The 25135-nt window shown below is 37.6% G+C and overlaps 2 protein-coding genes across 7 annotated transcripts in view; both read right to left on the bottom strand.

Annotated features, from left to right (window-relative positions):
- The window catches only part of WDR19 (WD repeat domain 19), a 47482-nt gene extending 28296 nt beyond the window's left edge, over nucleotides 1-19186 (bottom strand). The window contains 16 exon segments of the mRNA XM_054203600.1: nucleotides 603-750; nucleotides 1297-1446; nucleotides 2767-2889; nucleotides 3286-3392; nucleotides 4107-4221; nucleotides 4319-4491; nucleotides 5155-5225; nucleotides 6422-6595; nucleotides 7875-7987; nucleotides 9901-9981; nucleotides 12065-12180; nucleotides 12747-12862; nucleotides 15605-15730; nucleotides 17469-17534; nucleotides 17619-17710; nucleotides 19111-19186. Coding sequence (XP_054059575.1) covers nucleotides 603-750; nucleotides 1297-1446; nucleotides 2767-2889; nucleotides 3286-3392; nucleotides 4107-4221; nucleotides 4319-4491; nucleotides 5155-5225; nucleotides 6422-6595; nucleotides 7875-7987; nucleotides 9901-9981; nucleotides 12065-12180; nucleotides 12747-12862; nucleotides 15605-15730; nucleotides 17469-17534; nucleotides 17619-17710; nucleotides 19111-19116 — 1777 coding nt within the window. The 5' untranslated portion in view covers nucleotides 19117-19186.
- Nucleotides 19187-19569: 383 nt separating this feature from the next.
- KLHL5 (kelch like family member 5) overlaps nucleotides 19570-25135 on the bottom strand; it is a 61619-nt gene continuing 56053 nt past the window's right edge. For all 6 annotated transcript variants that reach the window (XM_054203607.1, XM_054203606.1, XM_054203609.1 and 3 more), the window contains 2 exons: nucleotides 23205-23376; nucleotides 19570-21132 (listed from right to left, as the gene is read on the bottom strand). In XM_054203607.1, coding sequence (XP_054059582.1) covers nucleotides 21076-21132; nucleotides 23205-23376 — 229 coding nt within the window. In that variant the 3' untranslated portion in view covers nucleotides 19570-21075. The remainder of the gene's footprint in view (nucleotides 21133-23204; nucleotides 23377-25135) is intronic.

Consider the following 25135-nt stretch of genomic DNA (forward strand, 5'->3'; position numbering starts at 1 on the left):
GAAGAAAAGAAGACATAATTTAAAAAAACCCTACATGGTAAAAAGTGTAGCAAGCAGTGACAGATGAAATAATGTAGATTTGCAGGGCATTAATTCAAGGTCTCTAATTCCAGTAGGCACCGTTGACTGTACGGCGCGTATTTTTCAGTAAAGTAAACATACATAACTTAAATCTTCTAAACTATTAAGGTAATTCTCCAAATATTTGTAGGTAAATTCCCTAATGCTTCTCTGTCACAAATATAGAAATTGCTATTATTACAAATTTGGTTAACAGGGTTAAGTGAATACAAGTTTTGTCACCCTGATCCTAAGATTTTCTCATGAGCATTTCAAAATACAATTGCAGCACAATGTGTAAATTTCAGGCAAAAGATTATAATAGCAAGAAACTTAGGGAGTTATGATCAAAATGCCTTGTTGAAGCGTTACAGAGGCTTACAAAGCAACTAGTTTTCTATTCATCAGTTACACTTAAAAACTTCTGGAGTACTATTTATTTTTATATGCAGTTATGAACATAATTAAGACAAACAGACTCAGAATATGTTTTATGTTATTAACTAAAATAGTGAATAAGTTTTAAAAATCGTTTACAGTACCTTGAATGGCGTCCTTATGAAAAACATAAGTGTACACTTTATCATCATCAAAAGCAACAAAAACGCCTTTATCCATTGGCCAGTTTTCCCACAAGATTCCTTTAATAGTTGGTGAGAAATTTGGAATCTCATATAATCTATCATTTACCTACAAATAATGCAAAAGTAAGATTACTAGCAAGTGGCTAAGGGGATAGACTAAATATTAATACCAATTATGATTAAAAACAAAAAAAGAATAGAAGTAGTGCAGAAATATGAAAATTGTATTAAGAAAAAGTTTTCTTATAAGCAGTGACTCTGAATAACATAATAATTTAATTCATAAGGGAAGTAAATGGTGAAAAAGCACATTAGATGAATGTTATTTACTTTTCATAGAAAAAAGGTATGGGGACAGGCAGTGAAAAACTGTCAGTGCTTGTTAACGGGCTAAAAATATCTGTATTTGAATACACAAACACACACATTTCTGAAAATGACTGATCAGGAATTTAGCATAATGAAATTGTCCTGATCTAGTATGACAGATTTTATTTCCTTACATTACCATTAAGTTATCTTCAAGCCTTCTTGGCAACTTCTACCAGCATACACCTTGGAGTGACAAAACCTTCGTTCTTTATTAAAAATACTATACAGTTGAGGAGCCTGCTTGTAAATATAATTGTATGTGTATCCCACACAAACTTACTGGACAATAGACAAAGCCATCACTTTTGTCATCTATGAAAGCCAATCTGGTTCCATTGGGATCTGGAAAAATTTTTCTCACACTGACAGGATGCCGATATTCATTCACATATTGCCAGTCTTCAATGTAGAAATAATGAATAACTCCAGTCTAATGAGAAATAACAGAAACGGCTAATAATGACATCAGTAAATGGCAAGTAGATAATTAAATTGGTTGTAGTTTCTCCCATTTTAGGGTGCTGAGCATAAAGACTGTTTAAAGAAAAATACTTCCAGCTGTTTTTTTGGCTTCCTTCTTCATTCACAGATGGTTTTGGTTTTGGACAGGATAGGAAAACTTGAGGCTTTCTGGAGGGTGAGGAAAGAAGCTGGAGTTTTGAGGGGGTTTCTATTGTTTTTGTTGTTTATCTCACTCTGCTTTGTGGAGACAAGCTGCATTTACTGTGCAGTTCTCTAAACAGGGGAAATGCCTGCATTGCTGCTGAGCGAAGCTAAACGTTCAAAGCTGCCTCCAAGGAAGAACCACCAATTCTTAAGAACAGATATACCTAATTTGGGAGGAAAACCCAATCAAACTGTTTTATGATTAACACTACCTTTTGATCAGTGTTGCACAAAGAACACTGAAAGTAAAAGGCGGCTTTTGAATTCAATTGTAAAATTCGGACACATCAAATTGGTCAGTTGCAAATTTAGTACTTCAAATTTATCAGTACCAGTTTAGGTACTGAGTACTCAACTGCTGCAAAACCACTGAAGTTATTAAGCCAGTGATAACACCAGAAATAGTGATTCTGCCTTTCCTCTGGAATACTTCAGTCTGTGCCATAAAGAGCACAATACTACAATGCCAAATGTGTCCTGTATTCCCAGTGCCAGAAAATACTAAAAGCAAAGAAGCTACCCCTCAGGCATAGGAAAATCTCCGGAAAAATCCATACGCATATTCAGATCCTTCTTCAGTGCCCTCCTAATTCCTATCTTTGTTGAAACACCTAAGAAAAATTCTCTTTGGGTAAAGGCTTCCAATAGTAAGTCAAGACTTTATGCTATCATACTTGTTTACCTCATTACCTTTTTGTCCACATCAATCACATCACCACCTAAATTAACAAATTTGCAAGGCAAGTGTTATATTTTTTTCTTATATCTGGAAGACAGTTTGATGGTCAACCCTCTCACTACTGTGACAGAATTAAATTCTGCTATTAAAATCAGTGTTTTGCAACAAATGCTAGTAAAAGCAAAACTTAATCTTCCTGCCAACGCATCTCATACAAATGCAACAGTAAAGGTAATTGAATGCAATTTTGGCTGTATTTGCTCAAAGTTCTTGCATAGAAAATAATCCACTCTAAACTTCTCAGAAGCACAATTTTTTTGCTAAAAACATGAGTAATAATCCAAATAATTAAGATAAAAAAATATTTCATCTAAAAAGATCCTTAAAAACAGAAGTAATACTCACATCTGTACCATATATGAGGAAGTCACTAGTTAAAGCATGGCACAAAATTCGGTATTTATCATCATCTGCTGGGAAGAGTCGAGTTTCTCGTTCTTCCTGAGCATCCAAACCTCCACTTTCTATCTAAATAATAAAGAAGAGAATGAACTGAAAAACTTCATTGTTAACAATCACGTATCACAGTTTTGCCTGTATCAAACTGTGAGGAAATGAATGAAAACAAACTGCACATGCATCTTTTAAAAGCCCAGTACCTGTTTCTGTCATGTTCCCACAGAGACTTTTAAAATAAAACTTGTTAAACAGCTCACTCAGGAAACACTTTTACTTCATCTGTTGTAGACTAGGCTGTATTTCTAAAGTTTACAGGAACTCAGCTTTATATTTTAATTAGGCAGCAAAAAATTTCTAAAGAATTTCTAATTTTTACCTCTGTTAACTAGAGATCACTAGTTATATTAACTTGTTCAGCTTAGATCAACTCATTAGTTCAGCACTCCAAATTGCCAGAGCTCTTACCATATGCAACTGGACTTTACCCTCAAAGAGAGCAGCGGCATAATCGGAATTAAGGTGCATACTTGCTACTGTCCCCAGGTACTCCACATCTTTAAGCTTTTTAACATCTAAAGGATTCAAACAGAAAAGAAAAGGTAAAAATATTTTGATTTTGTGTAGGCCTTCACTCATCACCATCTAAATTTGCAGTTGACTAATCAGATGTGAAAAACTCATAACTAAGCAGAGAGGGGACAAGTCATGCTTAAGAGACTTTCTTAGCAGTCAGAAAACTGGTTAGAAAGTACAAGAGAAACTCTTGTGTTTTCACAGTTTTGATTAATTTATTATTAGTCAAAAAAGATGATGCTTAGAGAGACAGGAAACCTTTAAGTCCACTGTCTAAAATTTGGACGTAGCATAACCAATTTTACCTTACCCCATGCAAAGAACATGAACATCTACCAAACTTAGAATTTAAACCCTCATATAGTCCCAAGGTACTTTGCCAAAATTAGTATTTAAAGACACGGTCAAATAACATCTCTAAACCCTAAAAGTCCTTCATTGGTTAACAACATGATCTGAAAAAAACCAAAAAAGAAACATTCTACGTTTCATTACCAATACCTTGAACCTGAAGTTTTATTTCTATTATTTACTATGCGTAGTCATAACTGCTTCAGTTTGTGAAGATTATTATCTGGTCTTAACAGGACCATATGGTAATTCAGGTTATTATTGTACAATGGGAAACATCCAGAACTGCTAAACACAATACTGAATTCATAAAACAAGGCACAATGATGCAGTAGTTTTAAGAGAACTAAATTTATGCTTACTATTCTCTCCAAGTGCATAAAACCAAGCCCGATTGTTCATTCCTACAGCCAAATGATAAACACCAATAGCAACAAAACTGGGCTCTACTTCAACAGAGACTGTGACTGGTAGCTCCTGTAAGAAAACAAAACAAAATAAAACAATTTTCCTCCACTATTAATACTTACTTTACTTATATCTAATGAAGTTTAAAAGGAAGAGGTTATCATACTCTCTCCACGTGATTTGCTATCGTAACTTCAAGAAGCGAAGTGAGGTATGCAATCCGAGTACTGCAAGCATCTCCAAGGACTGGAAGCTTCGTCAAGAAGACATGGAGGGAACCTCTTCGTGTAGATACTGCCAACAACTGTCCATCATCTGTCCAAGCCAGCTGATCTACACCTAAAACATTCACAAGTTTTTTTTTTAAAAAAATCATTCCTTTTTTTAACTACTAAAACCAAGAAACAATTAATATAATTCCGAGATTAACTGGAATCACTCAAACCAAACCCGTAATTTACTAATTTAGCATCTTCCTAAGAGTGAAGACTTGAAAATAACTGAAGTATTTACAGACACTGCAAGAGGAGATAATGGTGGTAACTCATTATCCAAGAACACAGTCTTGTAACAATGTTCTGGAAGCCACAGGCACAAATCCTGTATATCAGGATGAGAACAGATTAGGTATCGTCTGTTAGCACAAGAGATGCTGAAAAGCACAAAAACCCCTCACCCACCAAAAAAAAAACATGGAAAGAAGAAGAAACCAGTTCAGTATATTATTTTAGTAATCTGAATATACTGTATTACAGATTCAAAAAAACCAAAATACCAAATATTCTGAGAGCCGTTCTTCTCTGAACGGAAAAAATAAAATATGTTGCCATTTTGCTATGGGTCACCTTATAAACACAAGTTTGGAAAGGAGGAGTTTATGATAAATTTTATATTTACACAGGTTTTCCAACACCAATACTTTCAGTCATGTAAAGTCACCATCAAAATTCTGTTTTACTTATTTTGTAAAAATTTCTATCCTCATGGAGACTGTTAACGTACCTCTGTTTTCATCATCCAAATTTATTATGGCATACATTTCTCTCAGGTCTGACAGATCATGGATTTTAATGCTAAAACAAAATAAACAGTCATTCTCACTAATATAAATCTCAGTCATCATAAACTGTAAGAAACCCAACCCAAGCCAACCAAGACAGCCTAGTGGAGCAAAAAACAGAGCGCAAATCCAAAATGCTTTCCATTTCCTGAAAAGCAACACATGCTCATTGTTATCCATCACTCTAAACAATTTATCACTATGACTGTACAAAAAGATTTGCTCAGAGAACTAAAATTTGAGGAAAAGGCACAATTCATCCAATTTGAAAGAACTCAGGGCTAGGAAACTTGCAATGTTATTCCCACTGTTACAACACAGATTAGGTTAAAAACACATTCCCGGTGGACAAACACTGCTTGAAACACAGATGCAAAAAAATAGCTTTCAATCCTGCTTCACATAAAAAGGGACGGAGTGAGAGTTTACTTATGCTGTCATGTTACTCAATATATGCTAATGAACCCCTTAAAGAGATAATACTTATTGTACAATAGCTGAAGTGCTTCAAGTTGCACCGTGTTTTGCTCAGTTATACCACTCTTGATGTGCAAGTGTCATAAACAAGCAGCCTGTGAAGGTCATAGAACTGAGGACACACAGAACAGTCTCCTACCATCACTCAGCTCCTTTTTCGCTGGAGAATTCAAACATTACAGAATCAGGGAGTAGAAGATGAGGAGCTAAAGGAGATACTCTATTGTATGCACAACACACTTTGGAAAAAGTCCAGTCTCTCTAAATATTTTTTTCCTTAATTGCTTACACATTTATACTTTTGTCTAGATTGCAGGTAAGAACAAACACCAGGGAAGAGGATATTAGGATATCAGCACACTCAGTACAGCTTTAAATGAACTGTTCTCCTATCGCTAAGCAGATGGTTATGTCCAATCAATAAATCACAGTAAAGAAATTTGGTCATTTTTGTAGCCAAGTAACATAGCAGAAAAAGAAAGAATCAAAAGGAATAAACTATACTAGAGTTTAATTATTTGCTTGTTTACAATTATTTACAATAAAGTTAATTAAAATTGCAGACATTTTGGTCAAAATTAGCTCCTCCTAACTTTAGGCAGAGAGGCAGTTCCACACAGCAATTCATCTCACCTTCTTTGCGTTGACTTCTCAGGGAGCCTAGCTTTAATGCCTAACAGCTAAAGTTATGCGAGATGAATTCCATTCTCTACGTATAAAATTACCACTTACCAATTGTCTCCACATGATGCAGCTTTGTTTAATGACTGTGATATAGCAATGCTGCTTAGATTATCCTTATGATTATGCGCTTGAAAGATTTCTTGACCTATCTCACGAATGTGTGTAGAAATGACCACAAAACACCCTCGTGAGAAACCAATCATAATGTAGCCATCACCATACCTGTTACAAAAAAAGCAAAATTAAGAGAAGAGATCTATTTATGCAATATGCAAAACGCATTTCTTTCAGACGACTGGAGTAACTGTCAATGTCACCCTTTAATTGGAAAAATAATCAAATAATGGGAATTTACAAATAATGTAGAACAATATAGTATCAAATAGATTAAGGGAAAAACAATCAAAGATTCTTAAAAGATAAAAACATGTTTGAACAATCAAAGATTCTTAAAAGATAAAAACATGTTTGTGCCCAGAGTTTACTCATAAGTTGTGTATATTCTCTCTTCTGCATTCTATAATACCACTTTCAGCAAGCTGAATATATGGCAGTGATGCCAGGTGAAAGACCTCTGATATCTTCATTGGCATAAGTATGACAGAAGATGGAAACTTCCATTTCAAGTTTCTGGCTGACATGGTCCCATCAAAGCTATGCTAAAAATAATAATGGCAGTACTTAAGGCATACTACAGCAAACACAGTGGAATTACCAAAGCTATAACCTGTATTTGTGAACAGATAGTTTGTTTACTTTTCATAGTGTCAACCAGAAGTAACGAGGTTCAGGCAGAAAGAGTTACAGCGCGTAAGGATGAACTCAAACGATATCTCATCAGCTTAGTTGCAAAAAAATAATTGCAAGGAAAACAGCCCAAGTATGTCTTGTTGGACATGTTATGGATTTTCTTACACAGTTGTAGCGTATGGGTATAAATGTCAATTCCACATTGACGGAAAGGACATTTAAAGAAAAGGTGTCATGATTCAAAGATATACAAACAGTACAGCTATTTTTTGGGTACAGAGTTGAAACTTCTAGATTGGGATTGCCTCAAAGGAACATTACCAATTGGATTACGTAGCAGGGAGGCTACCAGAACTTTGCACAACTTTGTAAACCAACTAGCTGAAGGATACATCTCCACCCCTAGCTCTTTCATCAGTTACTCAGCCAAACAAAAAACAACCTATAAAACCCTCAGTTTAATCGACTGTCAGGACAGCAACAGTATTAAGTGTTCTAAAGCCGGGCATACCAGCAGCGATTATATTTGAGAATACTGCTTTTTTACAGCCATTGAATTGTCAAGTAAAGCAATTACAAAACGTAGGCTTCTTTGTGTTTGGAAAAGAATTATTAAAAACTCTACAATACATCCAAGAAAAATCCAGTGTAAGCAAGGGATATATGATTTCATTTCCAGCATTTATCAGAACTACCGGTAAAATCTTCAGCTTGTTAATACTAGAATGGTTCATTAAGAAATTCTGCTCACCATCTGTAGGTTACAATACTGCCGTAAGGCTGCTGAAATTTCAGATCAATCGGGTTATCAGGATCATTCAAATTAAAAAGAAAGAGAGTCTTCTTGCCAACCACTACACTTACCTGCCAATGAATGAAAAGGAAAATTAACTCGATAAGAATGGCACCACTTTAAAGTAAGGCCCTACCTCTTCACTAAAAGATGAGATTTAGGATTTTCGAAAATACTTAAGAATTCCATGGATCTGAATTCTGAATCTTTATCAACAGTGGAAGAGATTTTCAGGATATTCCCCTTGTGAGCCAGAGGTTCACGGATCTAAATGGAAGCCCAGCAGAACACATACCTTAAATTCAAGACTTTTCCCTAAAGCAGCATTAAGTCAGTTCCATTTCCTCAGAGGAAAAGGCAGCAGGTAACATGGAGTTATCCTGTTCGACTACTCTCACTCAAACTATGTCTTTTTTGATCCACAGAATTTTTATCCAGGAGGCTGAAGGGAAGACTAACACACAATGCTGCTATCTCAAGTAACTTGTTGAGATTTCAGACAGAAAGATAATTCCAAAAGAAACAGCCTGTTCAGTGTATAATAAACATGCAATATTTACAGTTCGATATCAGCCTAGGTGAGTGTATTTTATTTGATTAATCCCATAAAGATGTTGGACTTCATAGTGGAAAACAGGCTGAACTTTGGGGGTTTTTTTAGAAGACTATTTTTGTTACTAGAATGTGTGTTATTGTCAAGCAAAAGTAAAACACTCATTTTACAAAAAGCAAGGAGGAGCAGCTTGTTTCACCATATTCTTTGACAAATGTACTCTGAAGGACTATTTACAAATTGATTTTACAGTACCTTCTGTTCCAGCTCTCCTTGTCTGAAAAGCAGACAATGGTTTATTCCTAAAATAAGAGCTGGAAGAATTAAATACAAAGCTGGTATTTTCAAACTGAGGAAAAAAAAAGGCATATGTTGACCTAAAAATCCATTGATCCAGAATTATAAACTCAAATTTTGATCTATAATACCTAAATTTACCCCCAATGTTTTCTGCCTTTTAAAACAGTTTGCTTATAATTCCATTGAAGCTTCATGATGAAGTATTTAAGAAATACTATTTCTTAAACTATTCTAAGAAATTACAGGAATTATTTTATGTTGCAGTGCAAGATGTTAACTCTAGAACTTATTTTGATTACTTATTTTGATCCAATTTGCAGGGTTGGTTTTTTTCCTCTGATGTCATAACTAACAGCCTGGAAGTGATCGTTATCAAGCCGAGCCCCTCCACAACAGACACCTAGACAATAAATGCTATGTGGTTTAGAGCTGCTGACAGACCATCCAAGCACAAACACTCAGAACTGCACAATTACAGAGTGTTCCCTAAGATTTTTACAGCAAACTTGAGAGCTGTAATAAAAAACCTGCAAAGCCTAGGCTATCGCATACCCCAGGAAGCAGCAGCAGAAATCATGGCTGAAGTCCTCAGTCCCTGCCTTTTCAAAATATGTTAATTAGATTTCCCTAGGAAGCAGAAAACATTACGCTCCGTGCAGAGAGGCAAAAAACTCCTACAGGTCCTTGACAATGTAAACATGGGGAAAAATTCTTTCTTGACACCTATACTCCACAGATTAAACCTGACTGTGAGAATTTAACTATGTTGTATAAGTGCTCCGTTTCCATCTGCCACATTGCCTATACTGTTCTATATTTATATTGTATGTATTTTTTTAAGTCCCTACACACATCTCCATCTATTATTTTGACTACCACTGCAAAACTGCTCTGTTATCTGTCGTATCGCTAACCACTGCACTTTTCATGAACACATCATTAATGAACAAAGGGGTATGGCTTTACTTTAAAGGAAATTTTGGAAACGAAAGAAATAATCTTGAACACCCAATGTTAAGTCTAGGAGGGAAAAATGGCTTCCTGGACCACCCTGCCCCCCCCAGGGTTGCCATCAGAAACCCTAAAACATCAGCTTAATGCTTTTTGCAATATTTTGTATTGACTTCTTACTGTGCTTTCCCTGGTTGATATTCTTTCATCAGTCTTCATAACTGAGAACTGCATATCACTGGGATCTGAGCTCACTGAGGTCTGAAAAAAGAAGTTCGGATTGAGAAATCAACAGTTAATGTAGCAAATATTGATGATAAATAATTGCATTATTCCTGCCCTGTATATTTTAGTGTTAAGGATAGATAGATAGATAGATAGACAGACAGACAGACAGACAGAGAGAGTTGTTATTGCGTTTAGTACCAAAACTAAGGAAAAAGTTGGAGAAAACAGTTTGGATCATAATGACATGTTATCACAGAATATACTGGAAAAAATATCTAGAAAACAATTAGAAACACAAATCCAAATCGAGGATGACAGATCCAGATGAGGAAGAAGACTTGCAAGATGATATTATCATAGAATCATAGGGTTGGAAGGGACCTCTGGAAATCATCTAGTCCAACCCTCCTGCCAGAGCAGGGTCACCCAGAGCAGGTTGCACAGGAACGCGTCCAGGCAGGTTTTGAATGTCTCCAGAGATGGAGATTCCACCACCTCTCTGGGCAGCCTGTGCCAGGGCTCTGCCACCCTCAAAGTAAAGAAGTTCCTCCTCATGTTTAGGTGGAACTTCCTATGCTCAAGTTTGTGCCCATTACCTCTTGTCCTGCCCCCGGGCACCACTGAAAAGAGCCTGGCCCCATCCTCCTGACACCCACCCTTTAAGTATTTCTAAGTGTTGATAAGATCCCCCCTCAGCTGTCTTTTTTCCAGACTGAAGAGACCCAATTCCCTCAGCCTTTCTTCATCAGAGAGGTGTTCCAGTCCCCTAATCACCTTGGTAGCCCTCTGCTGCACCCTCTCCAGCAGTTCCCTGTCCTTCTTGAACCGGGGAGCCCAGAACTGGACACAGTACTCCAGGTGCGGCCTCACCAAGGCAGAGTAGAGGGGGAGGATGACCTCCCTCGACCTGCTGGCCACACTCTTCTTGATGCACCCCAGGATGCCATTGGCCTTTTTGGCCACGAGGGCCCATTGCTGGCTCATGGTCATCCTGTTGTCCACCAGGACTCCCAGGTCTCTTTCAGCTGAGCTGCTCTCCAGCAGGTCAGCCCCCAACCTGTACTGGTGCGGGGGGTTATTCCTCCCCAGGTGCAGCACCCTACACTTGCCCTTATTGAATTTCATAAGGTTCCTCTTTGCCCAACTCTCCAGCCTATCCAGGTCTCTGTATGGCGGCACAGCCTTCCGGTGTGTCAGCCAACCCCCCCAGCTTTGTGTCATCAGCAAACTTGATTATACAGACAGTACTAACTGAAGCAGTACAAACAAGGTCACTCCAATGCAAATTCAAAGAAGGAAAAGCAAGAATAAGGCATATAATTTAAATAAGCCTTGCTTAGGTGTCTGCTGTCTCAGCTACATTGCTTCTACTACCTAAGCCAGCTAGTTTAAAGCACAGACAAACCCTAATAGATTTACTAGGGTATTCTTCTCCAATGGTGATCCTCAAACATACAGATGGAAGCATATGAAATGAACTATGAAAGACTTGTTCTTTGAAAATCATGAGTAAAAAACTGTTCATTGTTAAAAAAGTGAATTATATTATTTTGCATATTATGCAGCAACTGTCATTTCTTGGAAGGACTGTGATGTGTGTAAACAAACAGAATGCTTGATTAGACAGTCTGAGTGTACTTGGAGGAAGCACTGGAATCATCTTCTCAAGAATGCAACGGAGGTCCAGCCTAGCAGTAATTTTTGCGCATCAGAGGCAAGATCTTTGTTTAACCAACCTAAAGCAAAACCAACACTAAAAGTGTATCATGAAGATCTTATAAAGTCATGCGAGAGCGGTCCTGTGCTGCTACTGGGGAAGTCAACATAAGACTGCACTCATAGGATCCTCTTGTAACAGTTACAGATCAGGATCAAGGATGAGAGAGAAGCATGTTTAGGCAGGACCACAGCAGAATTGCAGAGACTCTAATATCATACATCCCATTGCGTAACAGAGAGGCTCAGATGGTTAGATGTGCCCTCATCCTACATGAGTTTTCCCAAAGACCCCTTGTCCTTGAAAGCAGTAGGACTGAAAAGGCATAAGCTCCTGGTCACTTGGGAACCAGGGGTATTCATGTACGCCTTAAAATCAAATGGGGGTTATAAATACTACCTGTCTTATAGTATCCCCTTCCTGATTGCTTATAGTAATCATTTTGTCTTCGCCGCCTAGAGCCAGAAGGTTTTCAGTACTCCAACAACCACAAGTAATCCGCTTAGTGTGCTTACCTGAAAAAGAAAGAAACCTATATAACACAAACGAACAGAACCACAAAAAAAATCTGGGATGGAAATATGCTCTATTTGGCCACTCAAAGACAGACTGTCAGAATGTGGAACAATTTATCAGAGCAGTTACAAATTCAAGAGTAATTTTTTTTTTTCTAAATCTACTACTCCCAGATGGAAGTCTTCTGACCTTAAAGGAACTTGCACAACCCCTGTTCTTCCATGTCTTTGCATCAAATTTCTGGGGACTCTGCTATATCCTAAATCTTTCTGCCCAGAGGTACTCTAAGCCAGTACGAAAAAGTAATTTAGAAACAAGAACAACCACACAAATCCTTTGTGAACTGTAAAGCAAGAAAGGTAACGCAAGTTTCCCACGAGGCAGTATCAGGTACGTGTACATATATTTTTAGCTTACTCTGGTAAGTACAACAAAACAGAAGGTGCAAGTTGAGTATAAGCATGTTTTTGACTTCAATGTTCATACACAGAACTAAAAGGAATTTAAGTATATTAGCAGAATTCCACTTTCACATGTGCAAGCTTAGTTTCGAACCAATGCATACCAAGAACAGGAATCTTGCGAGAAGTCTGCCGGTTATATATAAGTAAGTTTCCCTTTGTTGTTCCAACAGCAAGTAAAGTTCCAACTCGAGACCATAATAAGAAAGACATTGCATCCCTAAAATAAAGAAAAATTTTACTTTGTATAGTAGAGATTCCTTTCATGTGCTTACATATAAAAACGTTTTGCGTATTTGTTTTGAAGTTCTATGAATACAGAAGCAGAATTTTTAAATTAAGCAAATGTTCTCTACAATGAGTATCAGAAGTATTTAAGTGTGCACAAAATAGTGAAAGTAACAAAAAGTTGTATAAGGTAATGTAATAAGACTTGTACAAATGGAAATGTGTCTGCAAACATCAACAGTCTTCAATGGAATCATGGGTAATTTGGGCAAATACACAGCTTTAAAAAAATCTCAAAGATACCACCAAGGTATGTGAAATTTTCCAATCACTTTCTGCATTTCATTTTTGTACTTCAATAATCCTATGAATTCAGTCAAATGCAAGTGAATAGGTCTAGTTCTAGTCAATGTAATAAGAAAGTTAGACATTTTAACTTGAAGTTTCAGATACAGCAAGGCCTATTCTGGTGTATATTTAAGGTTATACAGATAAGTACTATAACCCGAATTTAAAAAAAAAGCCTCTTAAGCAAAATAATTTTAATTAGAATTTTCTAATTAGTGCAGTTATTTCCATCAATGCCTCTCCCATCCTTTTAAATTTTACTGTAAGCATGCAATAGCAATTTGAAACACATTTCAGATATTAACTGACACATGAAATGACCTCCAATATATATTTGGTTTGCATGTGAGGAGTTTTGTTTGTGCTTTTCCAATTTCAGAAAGAGGAAGATACCATAAAAGCCTGATTTTATGTCTTAGTTTATATGTCTTAGTGCTCAAGCAGTAACACTGTGACAAAAGAAGGATTAGGTACTTAAATTGATAAATACTGTTCTAGCAAGATTGCCTCCAGTAAGCAATTTACCTCAGATATTAGAGAGAAAGATCATGAAGCAACTGCAATAACCACATACTCCATTCTGATAAGTACCTTCTATGCTCTTTTTTGCTTGCATACTGGCAAGTTACTCTTCCTCCCAAAATATTTGTTCACACATGAAAAGGAGGTACAACATGGTCTATTCCTTCACACAACATAATGCATATAGACATCTTCATAAATTACTTTGATTATATAAATAGCTATAGTTTAAAACTGACCTGTCAAAAAAACCCCAAACCACTACTTGGAAAAACTTAAAACTTTTACCAAAAATTTAATGCCAAAGTTGATGTATTCCACCAGAAAAGAAGATTATAAACAATAATCATTACAACTTCTACGCTAAAAAGTCATATTGTTGATAATATATAATAACTAATAAATAATGACAAAAATGTAACGACTAAGAAATAAGTGAGTACTCCACAAATACCTAAACAGGATGCCTATATAATGCTATATATAAATTTAGACAGTAGAAAGAAGTAACCACTTTAAATTTCTCATTTGTATGTACAATCATTTGCTTGTTTTGAAACTGTTTTCCAACATGTGACTTAACATTCTACCGACAAACAATCTTCAAAACATAACTTCATTAAATCACGTATAGGTTAAGTCATTGTGTATTTTGTGCAAAGTGGCAAATCTTTTACTTTTTCAGGAGTGGAATAAATTGCACAGAAGTTATTTTTTGTTTCAGTACAGTTTAAGTTCAGTTTCAATATACACTTACAGGATAACAGGCTGTAACATATGGAAATATCCCATAACCAAATATCCAATATTCCAAATTAATTTTACAAAGCACAAATTATGGAAAGATGGAGTATTTCCATCTTCAAGACATGGAGTTTTCAATCTAAATCTGGAAAAAACCACCCTTGCGAAACAAACATAACCCCATAACATAACATAAATAATTTTATTTAATGGATAAACCACTCCAATTTTAGTACCTTTGACTACTTAAAAAAACCCAAAAAACAAAACACCAAAACCCCACCCAAAATATACACAAAGGAAATTTAGAAATGAAAGGTTAAATCAGAAGGAGTGTTTGTCTCAATTCAAGAAAATAAAATAGCGGCAGTATCCCAAATTAGCTGTTTTTCTGCTCAGGTGAGTGCCCTAACAAACACGGGACAGATTCAGTTCCGCTCTCTTTCCTACAGACAGAACGTTTATGTAGAGTGCAATAGTTTAGTGGAACAGATTCAGAGAAACTAAAAGTTTAATTGTTAAGCCAAACTTATTTGTTAACCCAATGCTTGATTGTTACATAGGCCTCAGGAGAGTTTTAAGTCTGTGGCCAAATTCAGAAAGGTATGGATTTGAACCTTAGAGTAGGATCACCTTAAGTATCTCCTCCCACCCTAAACCAGTCTGCTTTGTGAATAGCATATTCGTCCCCTTATAAATCTAAGGGGAAAAAGTCCTAGGACCACTAAAATCACTTCCCTTACTTTTAAGCTCCCTTTTACTTGTGTGAAATACTTTGGAGAAAGTGTAGCTGGTGCATATACACAAAAAATTCACCCACCCTTGTTGCTACCACAAAGTGGAAACATTGAAGAGGAGCTCTCTGGGGACTTGGGCATTATTGACAATTAAAAAAGAAACAAAACCCAACCAACCCCAAAATCTCCACCCACAACAAATGTTTCAAAACCAACAAATCATACCAAAAAGAATTTAGCAACAAACTGCAGCACGTTAGTTTAACAGTATGTGTGCTATGGAAGGCTCCAATAAAAAGATGGTGTTTGCAATATAGCCTCCAAAACAACAAGCCACGGTGGTCCAAGTCTTCAAATGCACACTTTAAAATAAACTTTCTTACCTCATGCCACTGTCTACTTGGCTTGTTTTGTTTGTGTTCGCATCCCACAGAAATACAGCACTAGATTTGTCTGTGATTATTGCTAAAGTATCTCCATCCTTATCCCAGTCCATAGCAACACAGTTACTGAAGGAAAAAAAAAAAAAAAAAGACTTTCACTAATAATGTTAGAATATGTTTGTAAGTGTACAGAAACAGCCAGTCCCTGTCCTTCCTTTTTCCTCCCAAACAAACCCATGACAGATTGCAGATTTATCTGTCAAGTAAAATGACTTTTATAGCAACCACACCCTTACTCAAATCTCATCTAAATGACAGAGGCTGAAAGGAAGGTCATAAAAAACAGACTGCTACCCACATTCTAGTACTGGAAATACTGTCACCTTGATTTTCAAGAGACAGTGAAAATCCCTTGTAAGGTTCTACTTTGTCAGAGGCTATTCAATGTTGGAATTATTTTTCTCTCCGTTCAACAAGCATAACGAACCTGGACAAGAAACCTGTGCAGAAGCAGGAAAAACCTCTACTTGCAAATAGTTCCCTGAACCAAGAGGACAGCAGAGACACCCACAAGTCTCTTGTGAATTGGAAACAGCGTTGTTTACAACACCTATTTAAAGCACCATATACTGCAGACTAAGAACCTATGCCATCTGAGACCACTCTTTTCTTTCTAAATAAATACGTTGATAGTTTATCGTTAAAAAGATATCTCTATGAAAAAAATTCACTCTTATTACCACTCAAATGAAAACTCCTAATGCAAGCAATTTCAAAAGTGTCCTACTGAAATATACATTACTATAAACTAATTCAGTAAGCCTTCAGTTCCAGTTTCTCCTCTCTTTCTTTTTAAAACCTTAGCAGTTTATACTAGAGAATAAATATGGTCTATTCCCAAAACACATTCAGGAATATATAACAGTCAATCAGAACCTCCAGAGCAGGAATAACAAAGACAAAAATAAAGAAATAGGGAAAAACACAGATTGATAAGTAGTAAACAAAAGTTCTATCAACATAATGGTAAGAGGATGCTTATAACATCAATGATTATAGCAGAGAATATTCGACATTCTGAACTCCATTCTTATGCAAGAAAGGTCTAGCAGTTAACAACTGCAGTTGGTTAACAGTTAACCAACAAATAAAGAAGCAAAGTTTGGCCTGAGGGGGAGAACCATATCCAGGCCATATCTGGCCTGTTCCTATGAACTGATTGCCTTTTAGCAGTTAGACTGCATCTCCTAAAGTACTCCACTTTTAAAATATCATCTGGAAGGAATCCAGTTTGTACACTCCAACACCACTCTGTGATGCGAACCAAAGTGTGATAAGCAGGAAAAACAGTGAGATTCACTTCAGAAGTAGACTCGTGGTCTAAAGTAAAAATGCCAATGTATACGTTATGCCAGCGACATAAGCAAAAGCACTAAACCAAACGCGTATCTTCTTTCCTCATGAGGCTACAATAACTAATTACTAGAAAACTGACAGTAGCAAGAATGCTGTTTCAACAAGCATGATGCAGATACATTGTATACAACCTCATTATGGTCTTTCTTAATATGGTAGATATTTTTCTAACATTTTAATGAAGCAGATAATAACTCCTACTAATAATGAGTGCTTTGGATAGGAGAATATATTTTTCTGACTATTCTTGATAGCTTGTACTATGAGTTCAGCTTTTACTGTCTGAGATTCCATACATGCTCGCCAGTTTGTCTTCTTCTCCAGGTATGTTCACTGGAGATGGTATCTCTTCCTACAAAGTTCTCACATTGTATAAGCACCTCACCAGAAGAGAAGCATTTTAAAGAAAACAACAAAGAAAATAATTTAAACCCATCTTAGTACCTACCCTGGTAAGCTGATTTCATTTCTTTTCTGACCATGACGATCAAAAATTTTCACGGCACGATCACCTCTAAAAAAGATTAACATATGGAATAATTCCCTATCTTCATCAGTGATTTCTATAGACAAATGCAGTAAATATTTGTAATCTTACCCTGTTACAGCAAGGAAATTTCCCAAAGTTTTCTGCCAAGCAAACTGCACAGGGGAACCAGACCAAGATTTTTCTAATAGACTGAATACTTGCTGGGGGACAAAAAAGAACAGTAAATTATGTATCTTAAAATCATAAGCATTTAACAATAAACAACTTCCTAACATGTTAGCAACTGTGAGTACTGTGAGGAAAACCACAACTTCTCTTCCTCTAACAACTTCTTCTTCCCTCAAACACAACTTCTGGGGGATTCTAATGCACCAAAGTACCAAAATTCCACAGAAAAATCTTCTGGTTTGTGCCAGAAAAATCTAAGTTTCTGGTGCTGGGTGTCTGCATTGAGAACTAATGTGACTCCATCACAACTATTGTTTTTTCTCTTACAGAGTTACTGGAAAAATTGCAAGAGACTCTCCCCTTTACGTCCAAAGACCCGAATGTTCAGTTCTCTAAATATCATGGAAAACTCTGGGACCAGAAAGCATCCTTAGCTTGTGAAACCAGAAGGGTCAACATCTACTCTTTTAAAGATATGTAACTATTTTGGGTCTTAACAGCTAAGTCCTCAAAACTACTCAACTGTAAAGAGAGATTCCAACTTCTGTCTAAGAAAGTGTCTCAAATTCCTTTTCCTTGCACGCTACCTGCACAGATTTTTCTGGAATTTAGGTGTAAGATAAAGCCCACAACTTTGTTTCACAGCTTGATATGGCGATGTTTTCCCTCCCATGTCATCAGATAAACACCAGCACCTGGTGTCACCAAACACCTGGCAGGCTCACTCAACTCTTCACCAAAGGTTCCCAGACCTTCTGGGTGAACCTTAACTGAGGCATTCTTCGCACTGAATTAGTATTTTACTCACAGAGAGTGTAAAATTATGAGCACCACGTGACAAAGGCACAAAAACCACCTGACAGTTATGTTTGATTTTGAAAAAAAATTTAATAAAATCTGTGATAAATCAACAATAAAGAAAATCATTGTGGGAGGGCAGGCAAGCTCCAGCTCTTCACACTCCCCCTGTACAGTAACGCATAAACTAACACCCCCCCAAGGGGTTTGAGCAGAAAACTTTATTTTTGGCCCAACCATCCAGCCATTGCCCGAGGCAGGAGGGCTCCTCGCACCCCTCTCCACTACTAGGGCCGGCGTGAAGGCGCAGAGCAGGCAAGAGACCCGGCAATAACGGCCTGGGGCGAGGCAACGCCTCAGATAACTGTCGCGGGAAGAACCAGCCCGGCCAGAGCCTCGCGGGGCCGTGGTTCCCCTGAGGAGGCCGGCACCCTCGGGCGCTTCCCGCCGCGATCCCCTCCCCAGGCCGCACGCACGGCCCGCCCGTCGCGAGCCCCGCTCGACGCCCCTGACCCGGATGATGCAGGGCGGAGGGGGACCACGGCCACGACGGCCCGCCGCCCCGGGGCCGCAGCTTCCCGGCGCGCCACCCCCCCCCGCCTTCCACCCGCGTACGGCGGCCGAAGGGACTCACCTTCATCGCGCCCACCGCTCGCTGCGCAGCGCCCCGCAGCGCATGCGCGGCCCCCACAGACCCCGCCCGCCCGCGGCGTGGCCGTCACCCCGGCGACGGCGGAGCAAAGGCAGTGCCATGAGCGCTAGGGGGCGGGCCCCCGCCCCGCAACCAATGGGGAGACGACGCCCAGGCGCCGGGCCGCAGCAGGCCCCGCCCTCCGGCGCCGAGGCCGGAGGAGCCTCGGGGAGGGGGGGGAAGGAGCCCTGAGGGAGAGGTGTGTAACGCCACCGCCTCCAGAAAAGATAAGTGCTTGTATTTGAAGAATTGAAAGGAAAAGATAGTCCTTCTAAAGCTAGAAGTCCAGCAAGAGGAGCAGTAAAAATCCTATTTCTTAATGGGACCTGTGAAGTGGGGGATACGGGTGCCCTCCATTTTCTATAAGCTAGAGAAAAACGGCGCTAACCCAGCAATGCTGCGTTCAAGTTCAGCTGTATTCAATTGCAAACAGTGCAAGTTTCATCACAAAGTTTCACTTCTTAGTAATTTCTTTTAAAACAATAAATAGTTCACTGAGAGCATTAATACATTTAAAATTACAAATGTACAAAGACTTTGGGTATCAGACGCTTCAAACTTTTGAAAAAAAACATTCGATGAGCTCACATCTTCCCATTTTCTGTTACAAACACACAGGTATTACCTACTGTTCGGAAAACGTAAGGAACAAGGCACAGAAAAGCAAATACAAAAAGACTTTCTGAGAACATTCTGAGCGTTCAAAGCAATTCTGTGTAACAGCATAGGGCTCACGAAAGGCAAATTATAAAAATTTAAAATTAACAAATTAGGTAACTTAAATAAGGTAACTAATTTGATGTAATCCTGCGAGGCACACATAACTCTCCTGTAAAATGCTGAACGTGCTTAACTGGTGGCAGTTAAGCATCTTGCAGGACTCGGCCCTTTACGTTCGGAAGTAACCTTACTGGAAAGATAGACAATTGCTTCATCCTAGAAAATTATACTTTTCAAATTAGTGCAAAGCCTCATGTAAAAATGTAATTAGCCTAGATGTAATGGAATGCTTAAAAAATTCCAAAGTGCAAATATTAAACTTAAATTGGTTAGCTTTTAATCACACTTTAGAATTCTTCCAATAATTCATGCTTATAGATTTTTCCTTAAAAATAGCAAAGTAAATATAAGAATCAAAGTAGAGAAAAAGTTACGATGTTCTGCATCTCATGTAAAAACTTAGAAAATCCAAAAAGTACACTGGATGTCAAAAATCTCCAGCAGAAATTATTAAATAGCAGATTTCTGTTAGCATAATAAGACAATATTTAAAATAAGGCTTTGGTTAAATAAAAAGTTTGCTAGACTAGGAATGATGATAAAAGTGCAAAAGATTCACCAAATACACAACTTCATTTCCAAGGCAGGCATTACGCCTGCCATTTACAATGGCTTGCATTGGTATGTCAGCCTGCGTCGTAATAGCTCAGACAGCTCTAGCCAAACATGTTTATTATAGGCAAATTAAATATATGGGGTCCAATGCTATAACTTGTTTCACCCAGATATAGACTCAAATTATATCATTTATAGTATCATTCCTCTGCATGTTTGGTGGATCAAGGTCCTAGATCTGTAACACTTGATTATTATAGTGACTTCACTAATGAGTTCACTCATTTCTCAGCACTTCCTAAACAGAAGTCCTCTGCTGGCAACTGACTGGTTGCAGCTGATTTTCTTACAAATAGAATTCTTGTAACATACGGATAACAAAGATGACTTTTTGAAAAAAGTGCTTAATACTGGTCCGTAAGAACAACATGTACATGTTAGCTTGACACCAAACACTTTGCGGTGGCAGATTGTCTGCACCTCCTGTTTACTGGTGCACTGGTAGTTTTCTTGAGGAAAAAAGAAATCATCTGAGTCTATGGAGGAGAATGTCACCTTCATAGAGAAGACAATCTACAGTTTCACAGTCACCACACATGCTCCAGCTCTTCCTAAGCACAATGGTGCAACCTGTAAGCAAAAAAAAATAATAAATACATCCATAAGATAAAAGCAGTCAGCATTAAGTCATGGTTTTCTTATTTCCTAAAACTGTTTAGTTAATGCTTGTAGTAACAATTGTACAGCTGCAGCAGAGTGGCAGTATCACCCCATTCTCTTAATGTGACTTAAAAACAAATAGCAAAGTGGTCCAAAACTTGGATAAAAACCCACAGAAAAGGGGAAGATATTTTATATGATAGAGTGAAGCACTTTGAAAGCAATAGCAAACCCCAAGAATATGAAACAATTATTATTGATAATTTCAATTACTTGGTATTACAGGAAAAATAATCTTTTTTTATGATACAAACTGGACACCTGAGCTAGACAGTCTGACAACTAAGTAATGGTTGGCAAAACAATACATTTTTCTCTCAAACAGAAAATGCCAAACATGACAGGGGCGATGTCTCCTTTTTACTTGAATATTTGATAAAATTCTGTTTTAAGAGTTCTTGATATCAGAATCATTTCCAGGTCTCTGATTTTTGTATACAGAAGTTACTTCTGGCAAGACCCATTTATGCTGAGATTCTGTTGAACTTGAAGAGGAAAGTAGTTTCTAAAACTCACTTTAGCTTCCCCTTTTAAACTTCATATTATTGGAGTGCGTGTGAATAGCTCACTAAGTTCTACAGAGATTACCCTGAAGACAAAAGGGGTGTTTATGCCAAATCCCCTATTTCTTTTTTTCCCCAGGAACAACAGACTTATCCTGCACCGTCTGTGGCTCTGACAAACTTCAGCTGAGAAAATTCCGCTACCCTCTTTTGAGTTGTGTATGGATGAAGCAGTGGCAGACTGCTGACATTACAAGAGTGAAGGAAGGTACACACACACTTCCAAATCCCTCTAGGAAGGGTTCAAAACTGTACTATATACTGGGATCATGGGATTCAGTGAGCTATGGAGGGTGAAGGCTAAGGATACAAAAATACATACAGATAGTCACCACCCAGACATCATGTGAGATTCATTTAGATGCAACAGTGAGAAGCCTCTCCTCCTGTACACATTGTTTGGGGTTTTTTTTTTTTTGTTTGTTCAGTTTTTTCTTTAGCAGGCCAGGTAATGCCATGGGTTATCATCACCAGTACAGCCACTGAAGGCCCCAAGCTCTGGTGAGGCTCCTTGGTGACTTATGTTTTAAGATCTTGCAGCAGTATGAAGTGGGGGAAATGGACAGCTCTGTTTTCTGTGTTACAGATTTTGTTAGAGATCAGTTCAGTTCTCTTTTGGAATTCGCAGTTTGGGGCTATTACTGGGATAGCATATTAAGGAGGTCAGAAAACAGCTACCTAAGTATTGGTGTCTGATGCTATTCTAGATGACCTTGGACACTGATAGACACCTCAGGGTATCTCAAATGGCAGCAGATACCTAAGGACAGCCTACACAGAAAGTCCCTGTGTGTGCTCTTCCCACGGAGACACACATTCCTGGAGGTATAAAAAAGTAAAAGTAACCAAGCATTGAATTGACAGTAATTGTTTCTAATCATGAATTGAATGGTTTTTGGGTTGGTTTTTTGTTGGGTTTTTTTGTTTGTTTTTGGTTTGGTTTGGTTTTTTGAGTTGGGTGAAGAGAAATGGGAACAGGCTTCCTGAAAGTTGCACACACCGTACATAGCATTCACATCAGGAAGGGATTATTTATGAAAAGATGATCAAAACCTTGAAGAAATTGATAAACTTGCTGAGACACACATTAGAGCTAAAACTAACCTACATTTAGCATTTATCTTCAGAATAGGAAGTCATGTAAACAGAACCATTTATGACAGTTTGGGGAACATGCCAATTCATTTTATTAACAATAGTTGAAATTGTCAAAGAAAATAGCTATCCTGTTGCCAAAGAAAGAAGGCCAGTTTATTGGAAGTTAACAATCCCAAGATGGCAGACAAAGAAAAAAGAAAGACTTACAATAGACGAGTGAGAAAGTGCTTCTTGGAGAAGTATTTGAATTCTCCTTTTATGAAGAGGGACACTTGAAATAACAAGATAAATAGTAGCATATGGTCTGATCAGAAACTGTACCTGTGTCCATTCATTTGTCTGGGGATCGTAAGACTCCACTGTATTAAGGTATGTTTGACCATCGTATCCTCCAACAGCATACAACTTGTCACCAAGAAGACATACTCCCACTGCATCTCTGCTAATGCTCATAGAGGCCACAGCAGTCCACATATCTGTTTTTGGATCATACCTAAAAGATAATTTGTGTTATGCTCCAAAACTGTTGCCAAAATTCAACAGAAAAAAATGTACACAAATTGACACTCTTAGGGTAGTAAAAAACAGGTATTAGTACAGCACAGATTTGGGTGTTAATTTCAAAGGACTTTTTCCCCAAAAGTATTCTCTTTGAAAATGTTTCTTTAGTCATCTGGTAAGACAGTCAGTACTAGCTACATATCTACTTTGTGCTGCTTTCCATATAGTAATACATGCATAAACAGGCAGCTGCTCTTACTACATTTCTTATTGTATGTCTAAACATACCATTCCTGAAACTGTTCTGCTGCGACATGGTAGTAGAGCAAGTGCTTGCTCTAAGTGGTAAATGCTACATGTCAAAGCACAGGCTATTCAAGTTGAGTGTGGTAGTAAAGAGTTACTTGCCATGAAAGACTACCATTAAAAAAAAACCAACAAACAAACACCAAAACCACACACAAAAAAACCCAAACCGAACCCAAAAAAAAGTTTGGGAAAATTCTGCAAGAAATGCAAAACCCTTAAGACAATTTACAGCACTTCATTTAATCATAGCTCCATATCATCAGAAGCATCAGCACAGTAAGAGAGTGTTTAATGAAAAACATTAAATGTGATTCTAGAACAATACCAACATTCTTTACAAGTCAAACTGAGAACTACATAGGAGAGTTCATGCTGTTCTTATGTCAGGGAACATATTTTAACCTGACTGAAAATGTGGCAGAACTTGTGGCAGAAATGATGTCATCACAGAGCTTTGAAGGGCTCTGAAGACCTATACAAATAAAATATTTATTTGGCTAAGAGACTATCCTAAGATCACACTTGCTGAAAGCAAGTTTGGAAGATACTAGTCTTAATTTGTTTGCATGAAGAGTGTAGATATAAAGAACTCTAACAATTTTATCTGCAGTTCTCTAGTCAAAGTACTACAGAAATGCATGCAAGCATCATCGTAACACAAAAATACTGCCTGAAGCACATGCTGCAAATAGAAGCATAATGTAGTGAAAGAGGGTGATTAGTGAGCTACATACAGAATTTACTTTTCAATTTAAGTTATTTCATAATTAATTTATAAACCAATGTATTTATCTGGGAAAAGCAACTTTTATTGCAAAAATATAGTGGTGAACAAATACTCAAAAGCTTAGTGTGGTTTTATGAAATTGGTAATTTTTTTAAAGGAACTATTTCCATGAAGCTGATGATACTCAATTTCACCTCTCAAAGACCAAGGACAAAATGCATTACAAAATTATTCCGATTTATTGAAGTCATATGTTCTGTAACTTTATTCAGAGAATAACTTTTTCAGAGAATATTGATGGAGAAAAATACAGGGGCCTATTGTTTTCTCTTGTGCTTCTAATTATCTGTATTCCTCAAAAAATTTGGTAATTGCTATCTAAATAGCTTCCTATCTGCAAACCTTTCTGGGGTCTTTTTAGTGCAGCGTCCATATGTTAAGTGGTATGGGCCACACTTACACGGACCCCCCATGTATTTTGGGGTCTATTAGGACACTGAAAGTTTAAAAATTACATCTCTTTTTTGTGGTGTTTTGGTTTTTCTTCTTTCTTTCTTTTTTTTTTTTTTGGTAGAGGCTGAGTCACATCTTCCAGCATAAAGAAATTTAGTAAACGGAGAAGATGGGTGATGAAGAATCACTCTAAGAGTTGGGAGATAACAGGAAAGAAGAGAAGTTTTACTATTGGGGCGGGGGGGGGGAGAATTAAAGCATA

Source organism: Rissa tridactyla, chromosome 5, assembly GCF_028500815.1.
Source record: "Rissa tridactyla isolate bRisTri1 chromosome 5, bRisTri1.patW.cur.20221130, whole genome shotgun sequence".
In the NCBI taxonomy this organism is placed as follows: Eukaryota; Metazoa; Chordata; class Aves; order Charadriiformes; family Laridae; genus Rissa; species Rissa tridactyla.